At 42.6% G+C, this 13,288-nt stretch overlaps 1 protein-coding gene across 1 annotated transcript in view; it reads left to right on the top strand.

The window, feature by feature from the left end:
• Positions 1 to 13,288, top strand: part of GRK3 (G protein-coupled receptor kinase 3) — a 58,875-nt gene that overhangs the window by 32,092 nt on the left and 13,495 nt on the right. The window contains exons 7-13 of the mRNA XM_054288556.1: positions 689 to 740; positions 1,347 to 1,438; positions 3,848 to 3,947; positions 10,673 to 10,751; positions 11,162 to 11,292; positions 12,051 to 12,145; positions 12,966 to 13,073. Of these exons, the coding sequence (XP_054144531.1) occupies positions 689 to 740; positions 1,347 to 1,438; positions 3,848 to 3,947; positions 10,673 to 10,751; positions 11,162 to 11,292; positions 12,051 to 12,145; positions 12,966 to 13,073 (657 nt within the window). The remainder of the gene's footprint in view (positions 1 to 688; positions 741 to 1,346; positions 1,439 to 3,847; positions 3,948 to 10,672; positions 10,752 to 11,161; positions 11,293 to 12,050; positions 12,146 to 12,965; positions 13,074 to 13,288) is intronic.

Here is a 13,288-nt window from a genome sequence, read left to right as displayed (position 1 = left end):
CCCTTTCCTGCTCCTGTGTGTGGCTCAGGAAAGCTCAGCTGCCACCAGCAACCCCCAAATCCATTTTCTAAACTGGTTTGGTGCCATTCTGTGACAATTATAAAAATGCCTCCATAGAGCTGTTATTTTCTTACTTTGAAAATAAATACTTAATTATTCATGTAGGAATAGGCAACTATTTTATTTTTTCCCAAAGCCTGTGGTATTGCTGATGTCTTCCCTATTTTAAGATAAAATGAGTTTTAAAATGTTCCTTGGAGTATAGGGAGGTTCATTAACATAAATCGAGCTGCCTGTGTTGTTTGTTTTTTTATAATTATCTTCCTCTTGATGTAATTTAAATGTTTGTTAGTTCCAAACATAGTTGTTTAAAAATTGAAAACCGTCTTGGAATGATTGAAAACCATGCAAGAGAGCCGTGGGGACACAGTGAGCACTTGCAGGGACAAGGTTATCTGCTCTCTTTCTCTCCCAAGGATGTAGAACATGGAGTGTGCTCTGCCTAGGAATTGTTTTTCTTGGTGGGGGTAAGATTACGGTTGGTGAAAGGAAGGCTGTCATTTATTAAATACCACCCCACGCCCTAGCTCAGACTAGATTTTAAATATCAGAGTCTTGACATTTCCTGTAATACTCTACACAATAGTCTCAGACAACTTTTAAACTTTTTTTTTTTTCTCTTTTGCAGTGACAAGTTTACTAGATTTTGTCAATGGAAAAATGTAGAGCTAAATATTCATGTAAGTACTCACAAGTATATTTATCTTGTCAGAGGCTGATACAGGAAAGAGAATGTTCAGTTTTGAATCCTGCTCTGCAAAGGCCTCATTAAGGAGGGTGGTGGATGTCACTGCTCTGCTATTCTTAGGCACAGCCCTGATGATTCCTGTCTGGACGTCCCCTCTGCCTTCCTCAGCTAATGGAATTTTGATTTTTTAATGGCTGAAAGAGCTGAAGTGCCAGAATTTCTGCTCTTTACCAGCCCCAATTCCTCTCCACCTCCCTTTCCCACTCCAGCCTGTGATCCCAGCACCCTTCCCTTGGCCTCAGCTTTTGTCCCTCTGCACTTCTGTGTGACAACTGGGGCTGCAAAAATAGCCCTGAGTGAGGCTGGCAAATTTTGGGAACAGCAGCCTCATTCCCCTTGGTGCCACTTCACACTGTAGTGCTTCCAAGTACATGGAAATATCAACAATAAGGGGCTCCTTCTCCAACACAGTGAATGCTGTTGAATTACAGCTGAGGATCTCAACACATTCATGGATCATTTAGATGTTTTCACAGTAGATTTTTTTAATGCTGGAAAAATGAAGGTTCTGTTTTGTTGTTTCTGTTTCCACTTGCAGCTGACCATGAATGATTTTAGTGTACATAGAATAATAGGAAGAGGGGGATTTGGTGAAGTGTATGGCTGCAGAAAAGCAGACACTGGAAAAATGTGAGTATCACCCACACTGTGGCAGAGGTGATTGTAAACTCAGGACTAGTGAGGAAATCCTTCCAATCATTTCTTAGGAAATCACTGGGAAGCAGCATCACATTGCTGTAAAGTTCTTTGTGATGAGGTTTAATCCCCAGAATTCTGATTCCTGGCTTACTGCAGGCTCAGTGGATCCTGTTCAGCTCCTGGGCACATGGGAATGTCCTGTCAAAACCAGTGGAAGATGCAGATGTGTTCTCAATATTTTGAACATTTCTTTATTTACACCTCAGCCTTTCATCTTGCTTTTCTTCTACAATTTTAGTCCACATCCTTAAACATTTCCCTTCCAAGTGAGCAGGGCATGTGTCTGACTCCTCTTGCATTTATGTGTGCCTGACATCCTTGATAATAATAAACTTCTGACTCTTTACAAGTGGAAGACATCTTAATGTTGCTATTATTACATTCAGTATTTCTGCAGTGACTTCAAGTATTTATATTAATACTCTTACTAACAACGCTGGCTTTATTCTTGCTTTGGTACTTTTTGTCCATGTACAGTTCATTCAGTTGTCCATGTACAAAAATAAACATTTTATTTAGCTTGGGGCAGGCTCAGCAGGCAGTTCTCAGAGCCCCAGCCATCTCCATGTCTGAGTGTCTGAGCTGGGCTCTGGCAGGAGGTGGATAAACCCCTGGGAAGTGAGAAGGGCAGGAAAAGTGAAGCAAAGGACAGGTTTTATTAGATATAAATAGAGCAAAGGGAAGCAAAATGTGGGAAAACCAACCTTCTTTTTCAAATTTGAAGCAAAAACTTAAGGTGAGGTTCAGCTTCTTGGTAGAGGTTTGGTTTAGTTCTTGATTCAAACCTGTGTGCCCATCCCTTGTCACAGACATCTTTTATGAAAAATCCTTTCCTTAGGATTTTTCCTCCTGAGAAGCTGAGAGACCTCAGGAACGAAATGTAAACAATGATTATCTGCTGCTGTGGAATGCAACAGGTGCATCTGTGATTGGTCTCATGTGGTTGTTTCTAATTAATGGTCAATCACGGCACAGCTGGCTCAGACAGAGCCGAGCCACAAACCTTTATTATAATTCTTTCTTCTTTTATTCTTAGCCAGCCTTCTGATGAAATCCTTTCTTCTATTCTTTTACTATAGTTTTAATATAATATATATCATAAGAAAATAAATCAAGTGTTCTGAAACATGGAGTCAGATCCTCATCTCTTCCCTCATCCTCAGACCCCTGTGAACGCGGTCACAATCCCTAACCCAGCTCCCATCCCCTCCAGCTGCCTCTGCTGCACTTAGAGCTGCAGACTTGATTTGGGACAGAATCCCAGAGCAGCTGTGGCTGCCCCATCCCTGGAAATGCCCAAGGCCAGGTTGGATGGGGTTTGGAGCAGTCTGGGATGGTGGAAGCTGTCCCTGCTCGTGGATTTAAGGTCTCTTCCCACCCAAACCATTCTGTGATTTCCATCAGCGTTGAACACCCCCAGTGCCTGTCTCTGGGCAGGGCAGGGTCAGGGGTTATTTTTACTCACCCTTCACAGACTCCTCAGCAGGAACACATGAATATATTCCCAGTCTGCAAACTTAAAATTCACCCTCACTCCCCCACTCCCAGCACATTGATGTCAGGAATGACGTGGCTGTTTTTGGGAGCTGGAGCTCCCAAAAGCTGGAGCCCTGGGGCTGGATGGGGATGGGCATTGAAACACTGCTGTAATGTGGTAATTTCCTAAAAATCCATGAGTGTCCATGTCTAGGAGTCTTCTGTGGAGGAGCACGCATGTCTTTCTCACTGATATCTATTAATGAACTCACCAACAGCTTGGAAAAATACCCAGCCTGGATCATATCCTCCTGTGGTTGGTGGTTGTTAGGGTAACATCCTTTGTGAGCAAAATTTTATTAATTTGTGTAGCACAGATGGTAGAAGACTAAAAAAGCTTTCTTGTGTGTATTTGACTTTTTCTGAGTAGAAAGAAAATTAAGGGAAAAAAAAAATATATAAAACTCAGCGTGTGTTCAAGATATTGCTTTCCTGATAGAGTTGAAAACTGTTGGAATTAAATGGTACCATAACAGAGTTTCTGTTATTTAATTCCTAAGGCAGATCCTTGCTTGTAGGTACGAGAAAATGAATATATGTTTTGTAATTCCTATCTCACTGCGATGGTTTGGACATGGAGTTATTTGTTAAAGCACATTTCTCTGTCAGGAGGCTTCTGCTGGAAATGTGTTAATTCTGGGAGATTTTGGAGGTTTTTAGTTTTAGTGAAATGATGTTTTTTAATCCTGGATTTAAGTCTTGCTTACAGGATCCTGTAAATGTGCATGGCCTGATTGCCAGTGAATAGTCCTGACAGAGGAAATTTTTGGTGCTTTTTCTGAATGTTTATTTTTTTTTTTTCAGGTATGCAATGAAATGTTTAGATAAGAAGAGAATCAAGATGAAGCAAGGAGAAACATTAGCCTTAAACGAAAGAATTATGCTGTCTCTTGTCAGTACAGGAGTAAGTATCACTATGTTATTCCTTCTTCCTTCCATATAATGTAAAAGCTGTTACATATAATGCATATTCCATCAATTCCCTTGTGTGACATGCAAAATTTAACCCCCACTGGAGCCTCCCCCTGATTCTTGCAGTGTGTCTGAAATGAGAAGGGAAAACCAAACGTGCTTGATCAGTTTGGGTCCTACAGAATGAGCATCTTTGCTGCAGAGGCTTGAGGGGGTGCCCATTTCTGAGGTAATTCATCCTCCCACTTTCCTGACGTTTTAAATATCCTTTTTAAAGTATTTTTCTTTGAAACTTTTCCAAAACACGATTCTGGCTTGTAAAAAAGATTACTTTTTTTTTGTGTAGTTTGGTGGGATCTAAAGTGCTCCTGCAGACAAAACTCCAGTTCATCTTCCCTTTCCTGTTACTCTGATACCCAATTTTTTTTTGTTTTCTGTGTACTGTAGCTGAGTCAAGGTGTATTCCAAGCCATCTGTTCTAGTTATAAATTGGATTAAAACGAGATAAATTAAAATTTAAAGTTGAAACCATCACTGGTGTGTGCAAAAAGCCATCACCTGCCTGGGGTTGGTTCCCTGGGGTCCCTGGCTGGTGGTTGAGCTGTGTTGGGCTCAGAGAATTCCAGGCAGGATGGGAGGTGGCTCTGCCCTCCCTGCAGTGACACCGTGGTTGCCATGGCTACAGGTGATGCTGGCAGGAAGGTTCACTTCCCTCACTTTGTTTGCTGCATGAATTAAACACTGAGTGTGGGGGCACAGCCCCTGTGCCCACAGATATGGGAGGTGTGACGGTGTTCACAGGGGTCTGAGGATGAGGGAAGAGATGAGAATGTTGATTCCATGTTTCAGAAGGCTTGATTTATTATAATACGATAATATCATATTATAATTTTATAATTAATTAATAGTAATATTATAATAGTATAATAACATATAATTATATATAATATTATAACATTAATACTATAATATTATAATATTATTATTTCTATAGATTTCTATATTATTTTATATATTTATAATATTATTTATTAATATTATATAATTTTACATATAATAATATTATATATTATGATATGTATTATATTAAAACTGTACTAAAAGATTAGAAAAAAGGATTTCATCAGAAAGCTAGCTAAGAACAGAATAAGAAAGAATGATAACAAAGGTTTGTGGCTCAGACTCTCTGTCCAAGCCAGCTGACTGTGATTGGCCATTAATTAGAACCAACCAGCATGGGCTAATCACAGATGCACCTGTTGCATTCCCCAGCAGCAGATAACCATTGTTTACATTTTGTTCCTGAGGCCTTTCAGCTTCTCAGGAGGAAAAAATCCTAAGGAAAGGATTTTTCAAAAAGATGTGTCTGTGACAGGAGTGATGAGGATGAGGAGGAATTGTGTGTGGTTTTGTACCAGAGCTGTGCAAAGAGCAGCATTCCCTGCATGGCACAGAGCAAACTTTGTTGTGTGGCACCAGGGCTGTGCCCAGGGGATCTTCTCTGTGGGACACACTTTGGAGATGCTCAAATCCAGGCATTGTCCCCACTGTGCCATGGCCACCACTAAGCCAAGGAGAGCTTCCAGTGCCTAGAGGGGCTCCAGGAGAGCTGGAAAGGGACAAGGGAGATTGGCTTCCCACTGCCAGGGTTAGATGGGATATTTGGAAGGAATTATTCCCAGTGAGGGTGGAATTATTCCCAGGGTGCCCCATCCCTGGAAGTGTCCAAGGTTAGACAGGGCTTGGAGCACCCTGGGACAGTGGAAGGTGTCCCTGCCTTGCAGGGGTGGAACTGTATGAACTTGAAGGTCCCTTCCAACCCAAACCATTCTGGCATCTGGGATTCGTCCCTTTTTAATCAAGTTACCTGTTTTCACCAGAGATAAGTTGTGGTTTGTCCACATGTGTCAGTATTCCTGAAAACCAGTGGGGAGTGGGTCTGTATCAGGGACTAGACAAGAAATCGAGGCAAATGAGTAATAATTGTCCCATTAACTTGAATTTGTGATTCTGTGGCTCCAGCACTGGATGTGAATTTGCATGTCTAGAGCTTCCAAGAGAAAACAGATGAGAAGCTGCTGGTGGAGGCAGTTTTCTCCCAGGCCAGCACACAATGAGGCTTTAAGCAGGGGCAGCAGCAGGAGGAAACATTTGTTTCTTTTGTTAAGGATTATCAGCTCATTACAGTGACATTTCTTTCAGACTCTCAGAAATCCGAAGGACTTTGAAGAGAGGTTTTGTACAAAGTGCTGCTCATTCAGGTCAGGTACAGGTACTTGGAATATGCAGGATGAGAGAGGTTTGAAGGCGGTGGAATAAGAGATTTCCTTCAGTCCCTGAACAGAAGCTGGGAGGCTGCAGTGGCTCATGCTGTGCCCAGGGACAGCTCTGCACTGCCCAGAGCAGAGTGGAGCTGGGAAATCCATCACAGCACAATTAGTCATTTAACTGGGAGTCCAGATGTCTCTGCAGAATGCACAATAACAGCTGTGCAGATGACACAGCTGGTTGTGTAATCAGCTCTGTTCATCCACCTCAAGCTCTGGCATTCCCCCCAGCACTCCTGGAGCAGGGAGCTCCCATGGCTGTGTGGTGAGAGCAGCTTTCCATTTCCAGTGGGTTCAGGAGTACAACAGCCACCTCTGCAGAGCATATGGTGCCTCTTGGATGGCCTTGGTGGCACCAAACTGGGCTCTGCAGGGCTCAGTGTCCCTTGGTGCCAGTGCTGTGTCACTGTGGTGTAACGGGGACAAACTGTCACTGAGCTTTGGGTTTCCTCTTCTGCAAGACACAGGCCCCATCTTCCCCTCCCACAGAGCCCTTCAGGCTGGAAAGGCATTGTGAAATCCTTGGAAGGTCACAGAGTAGGGAAAAGATTTTAGTTTCTGTTAGAAAGAAAAAGATTTTTCATTTCTGTAGTAGCCAATATTTGCCTGATTTCTGTTGAAAAAACTGGAACATGGAAATCACCAAGGTGGTGATGGACCCTGTGAAACCAGGCAGTGCCAAGGTGCTGGTGGAAGGAATGATTATTAATCAGGAAAAGATTAATCTTCCATTAATCTTTTCCTGAGGGTAGGAGGGGATCATTCCATCTGTGTTGCAAGCCTGGGGCTGTGCAGGGCTGTGCCTCCTCTCTCTTGTGGCTCCCAGTTTTTTCTTTCTAAATAAACCTCAGCAGTTCAGCTGCCCATACCCAGATCTTCTTGAGATGATTTTACTGATGGCTGCATTCAAGATTTCCTCCAAGGGATGATAAATACAATCCCAGAATATCCTCAGCTGGAGGGCCCTGGAAGGACACCCCAGGAGAGCAATAATCTGTTTTTTTGGAGCAGAACAGGTACTTGGTTGGTTTTCATGGGTTTCAAGCAGTGACATGTCAGGGCAGAGCTGCCCTCCAGTTAAACTGGGACACAGCTGCTGTGTGCTCTGCACTCCTTTGTCCCCTGTTTGCTGTCACCTTGTGCCCCAAAGCCCAGTGCTTGGCTTTCAGGGAAGAGTTAAACCCAAAGGTTTCCTCCTAGAGCACTTTTTAGTGTGGTAATGTCTTTAAAATATCACATTTCTACTTTTTTTTTAATAGTTGCTCCGATATTTTTTTTCCTTCCACATGATTTATTGCCACAAATTTGACTTCAGCAGTTCTCTGGATTCATTCCAAGATTGTTTAGATATAAGGAACTCTTTCCAAACTGGTCTTAATTCACACATTAATGTCATAATGTTGCTTATTTTCATCAGAGCAGAAAGTTGACTGCAATGAAGAATTGCTCTCCTGGGAAATTGGTTTTATTGCTTTATGTGTTCTTTAAAAAAAATAACTGTAGGGTGGTTTTTTTTTTATTTTAATACTGTAGAATACTCTTTTGCTGGGGTTTTTGTGTAAGGAAAACACTGCAGTACAGTTTTTCTCTCTCTTAAGCAAGGAGAGCGTAGTGATGAAATTGGGAATGCTTGCACAAAAAAAAAAAGAATTATGCATCACATTTACACTTCCAGATAACTTCTATTTTTAAAATCCATAAAAATATAAGCAAGCTATGTTCTGGTGTAGAAAAACCTTTTTATTTGTCTACGTGTGGTGTTTAAATTCTACCACTAAATCCTTCTGGGTAATGAGATTGCTCTGAAATTTTAGGAGCCCTGCTTGGGGACACTTCAGAATTACCCAGTCAATGCAGGAAATTAAGTTAACAATTCTGCTAAAGCTGCTGTTTTGAAGTTAAGTGGCAGCTCCAATAATCCCCAATACAGAGTTCATAACCAGAGGTGGTATCTTGTGTTAGACACCACATCAGGCTCCTTATTTTTAGGAAAAATATTTACAAATTTTTGAAATTTGTATTTTACATTTAGGAATTTGGCTTTTTTCCTGGATGCTGTGCAGGTGTTTCACACCCATTCCTCCCATTTGTGGGGAGCAAAACACAAAGTGCAGTTGAGTTGGAGAGGGGCAGGATGTACCCTGGTGTGGCATTCACATTTTCTGAAAAATCCCTTTGCCCAGGATTTTTTCTCCTGGGAAGCTGAAAAGCCTCGGAGAAAAAGGAAACAAATATTATCTCATTTGATTCTTCCATGTTTTACATGTCTGGAATGTGTTTAGAGGTTGTTTACCAACAGGTGATTCTTTCATTAGTTTCTGATGTGAGTTGTTATTACTCTTTGGCCAATTGGGGCCAAGCTGTGTCTGAACTCTGGAGAGAGTAATGAGTTTTTCATTATTATCTTTTTAATATTCAGTAAGTATCCTTTCTGTATTCTTTAGTGTACTATAGTTTAGCATTCTTTAATATAATATATAATAAATATATATTTAATTTATTTTAATTAATTTTTAATTAATTTAATTGATTTTAAATTGATAATAATTTTATTAATTATTATATAAAATAATAAATTAGCTTTCTGAGAACATGAAGTCAGATTCATCATTCCTTTCTTCATCGGGACACCCTGCAAATAAAATACCCTGGCACTGTGGGGATCCCTGAAATATAAATTATATATATAAAGATATAAAAATATTTATAAATGTAAATATTTATAAGATTTAGAAATTTATAAAGATTTAGAAATATAAATAAACCTTTTTATTCCTATGGAAGGAAGGAGGGGCTCTGAAGTGTCCCTGTCCCTCCCTTTCCTCTCTGCCCAAGGCCGCCGTGTTTTGCTGTTTCTAAATTGGGAAGGGAGCAAGTTCCTGTCAGAGCTTTCCCTGCTCCATCCTGCAGCTCCAGGCACGTTGTTGGAGTCACGTGAGGCTCTGCTTCCTGCAGGGTGTCCTGGGCTGCTCTGCCTTTGGGATCTGATGTGGGATGGGGGAGCACAGCCATTCCCAAAGGGATCGCTGCAGACCCACCAAAAAGCCCTGGTTTGGTACCACAAGGTGTTCCTGCCCATGGCAGGGGCTTGGGATGAGATGAGATGAGCTTTAAGGTCCCTCCCAAGCCAAAGCATTCCATGGTTCCATCCCATATGGCTTTGGAGAAGAAGTTGAGGAGGTGACAGCCACCCCCTGGTCATTAGCCAAGGGCCTCCTGGCTTTTATCAGCAATAATGTGGCCAGAGCAGCTCCATTCTTCATGGAAAGGGTTCTCCAGCCCTGGCACAGCTGCCCAGAGCAATGATGGAGTCAAATCTCAGGAGGGATTTAACAGATGTGTGGATGTGGGGTTGTAAATGCAGCTCCACTGACCAGGGGAGAGAATGATGCATCTGACTCCATGGTCTATTATTTTATTATACTATATTATATTAAAGAATACTATACTATACTAAAGAATACAGAAAGGATACTTACAGAGTGCTAAAAAGATAATAATGAAAACTGCTGAGACATTCCAGAGTCCCAACACAGCTTGGTCCCAATTGGCCAAAGAGTGAAAACAACTCACAGCAAAATCCAATGAAACAATCACCTGTGAGTAAACAATCTCCAAACACATTCCAGACAAGCAAAACAGAGGAGAAGCAAATGAGATAAGAATTGTTTTCCTTTTCTTTGAAGCCTCTCTTGCTGCCTCTCAGCTTCCCAGGAGAAAAACCCTGGGTGAAGGAATTTTTTCAGAGAATGTGAATGCCACAGATGTGGACATGGATTAATGATGGCCTTGGCTGAATCCCTCAGTCTCAGAGGGGTTTTCCAACCTCAGCAATTCCATATTTCTGAATTAGCCTTGTATCCGGGTTTGGTGCAGAGGAAGGTCTGCCAGCTGCTGCCATGGGGTTTTGAGTGTGTGCTATGGAGGTACCAGCACATGAGCAGACTTTGGGAACAACGATGTGTTTTTCCAGTGAAATTTTTTATGGCTGCTTGTGTTTAATGGGGTGAATTGAGGTTCAGGTGCATTAGGGGGTGAGGTGTAACCCACCTGGCTGCTCTGACCTCCTAAACCTGCTCCCACAGCCCTTGTGTTGTGGGTTTTGCAGGATCTGGATTTGCTGTAATGCTCCAGGATCCTAGCTCCTGCCTGGTGTGTTCACATTCCTTCAATCCTCTGTTGGAAATACTGCTAGGGGGCCAAACACCTTCACTGTCACCCAAGCAGGGCCCTCACAGGGGGACAGGGGTTACCAATGAAGCTGAATTTCAGGAGAGAACTTGGGAATACTGGCAAATAGCACAGGAAAAATACCAGCTGTATTTTTAGCTTCCCTAAGTCACACTTTGCTTTTTTGCCCAAGGTGAACCTCTTTGCTCTTGCCTTGCAGGACTGTCCTTTTATAGTCTGTATGACCTATGCCTTCCACACCCCTGACAAGCTCTGCTTCATTCTGGACCTCATGAATGGTAAGCAAGGCTTGTTCAGATGATGATGATGATGATGATGATGTTACAGAAATTTTGGCAGGAGGATTGATGAGATGGTTGGTCCCTCAAGCCTGGGCTGCTCTATTTATTCTGCTCTCCACAAGCCAATGTGTGGTACAGCCTTTGTGGAAATCCTCTGCTGGATTAGTCACTGAATGCAAATGTTTATGAAATAAATGCATTTTAAAATGGAGTTTCAGACTGATCAAATCTCTGTATGAACTTTCTCAGCTGTTTTGTCACCACACAGATTTGCAGAGGGTGGGGCTGTGTGATCTCCAGGTAATAAGAACCTACAAAAGCTGAGCTGTTCCCCCACAGTGTCACCCTGTCTGCCTGCAGGGTAAGATTTTACTGTTCACTTAATTACATCTCAATTCTCATTTCAGGAGGAGATTTGCACTACCACCTCTCCCAGCACGGAGTGTTTTCTGAAAAAGAGATGAGGTTTTATGCTACTGAAATCATCCTGGGCTTAGAGCACATGCACAATCGCTTCGTGGTGTACAGAGACCTGAAGGTAATGCTTGGTGGGTGCCTGAATCCACACAGAATCCACACAGCCCCTCAGAAAACTCCCATGGATTACCCTTCCTGAAGCTTTTCCTTGGCAGGATTATTTCTTTATCTGCCAGATTTTTGTACTGAGTTTTCAAAGTCCTTCTAATCTGTGCCATTATCCAGTTTAACCAGCTTGGGAGAGGCTTCCTGGGGGTCACAGTAAATCCTGTGAGGTGTTACTGATCTCCCTGATGGGAGAATGATTTAGAGGATAATTTACTGTAATAATTTACTGTATTTCTATATTTGTGTGTGTGATGGGGGACAACAGCAGGCTGAGGGATTTCACTGACACTTGGGAAATCAAGGACAGGTTCCAGAGAAGAGTTCCTGGACAAAGTGGCAGCACAAGGGGATGAAAATCTGCCCAGAGACTTAGAATAAAAGATGTAAGAGCCACACACAGACCCTGCTGTGAAGAAACCAAAAACAACTTGAGACCAGAATGGATTATACATTTATTACCTGCTTTGTGTTCAGACCTTGCCTGGTTATTCCCTTCTGTTATTCAGTATTTCATAACCTGTGGAGTTGATGGTGGTGCTCTGTGAGATGGTGGATTTTTATCTAGGAAGTGCCTGGTATATATTGATGTTAAATAAAAGAAGGCAATTACCAATTACCAGGGAGTATTGATGTTTGAGTTGCTGTGCTGTGAGAGTTTGCAGTTGTCAGCTGGGGAATACCAAGCACTCACCTCCTTCTCTTGGTTTCCAGCCTGCAAATATCCTGCTGGATGAACATGGGCACGTGAGGATATCAGACCTTGGGCTGGCCTGTGACTTTTCCAAAAAGAAGCCACATGCCAGTGTGTAAGTATTCTGTCTGGGAGCTGCACATGCAGGTAGTGCTAAATCCATCCTGAATTTGTCTTTATAACTTAACTTTGCCTCAAGGGGAGGAATGACACTTGTGTGGCCCAGGCTTGCTGAGCTGGTGGCTCTAATGAGGTTTTTTGGGCTCCTGTCCCTGTTTTCCTGCACAGTTGTAGCAGCTGATGTGTAGGCATGGCTGGGAGATGACACATTATTTCAGGATGATTCACTGCTCAGAGAAGAACCTGACTGAGTTAAAGTACCAGATTGCTTTAATTGTCCCAACCTGGTAATTAAATATTCCCAACCCGACTAAAATCCTGGATTTATTGTGTCTTTCTCCTTCTGGATCTTCATGGATCTGGAGGCAAATTTTGTTCCTTTCTGCCTCTCACCATGAGGATTTAACTGGGATCTGAATTCCTGGAGTTGGGTGTGGATTCACATCTTACCTGGCACGTTTCATTCTTAGCTCCTCAATTGACCTGATTTAGTCTTGGAATTTATGCAAAAAGGGAAACTCCAGCCTGTCACACCTGAAGAGATTTGCAAATCAGTAGCTTCTTGAAAAAAGTCCATATGTTTTGAACATGTCAAGGGTAAAAGCAATACCTGGTGGCTGCTTCTTGTGGTGACTTCAGGAGTGTCCTGTGCTCACACAGGTGACACAAAAAACCCATTGGAAGCAAAATTAAATGGTCAAAATGAATTATTTCCAAACTGGGCTGTCTTATTGAGAGAATACTGATTTTTAATGATTTTTCCCCCAGTGATAATGTTGGGTGTAATGAGTGCTTTGTGCTGTTGTGCTCTGCAGAGGAACCCACGGGTACATGGCCCCCGAGGTGCTGCAGAAGGGCACAGCCTACGACAGCAGTGCTGACTGGTTCTCCCTGGGCTGCATGCTCTTCAAGCTGCTGAGGGGGTGAGTGGGGCTCCTGCCTTGCCTGTGGGAGCCTGGGGGCCTCTGTGGGTGTCCCTTGGAATAGCAGGACGTGGTGTGTCACAGGTTGGCTGAAGTGATCCCTCAGTGCTGCCCCATGTGTGACAAACCAGGCTTTTTCTTCCAAACCAAACATGCTGTAGTAGCTACAGGTGTTGGACATGAGGAAGACACTTTTCTCTGCTCTTTGCACTACT

The sequence above is a fragment of the Melozone crissalis genome, unplaced genomic scaffold (genome assembly GCF_028551555.1).
Source record: "Melozone crissalis strain CALT ecotype California unplaced genomic scaffold, PUWL_Pcris_2 ptg000063l_1, whole genome shotgun sequence".
Taxonomy (NCBI): Eukaryota; Metazoa; Chordata; class Aves; order Passeriformes; family Passerellidae; genus Melozone; species Melozone crissalis.
Note: the sequence above shows the minus strand (reverse complement) of the source record. Positions and strands in the feature narration are given on the sequence as shown.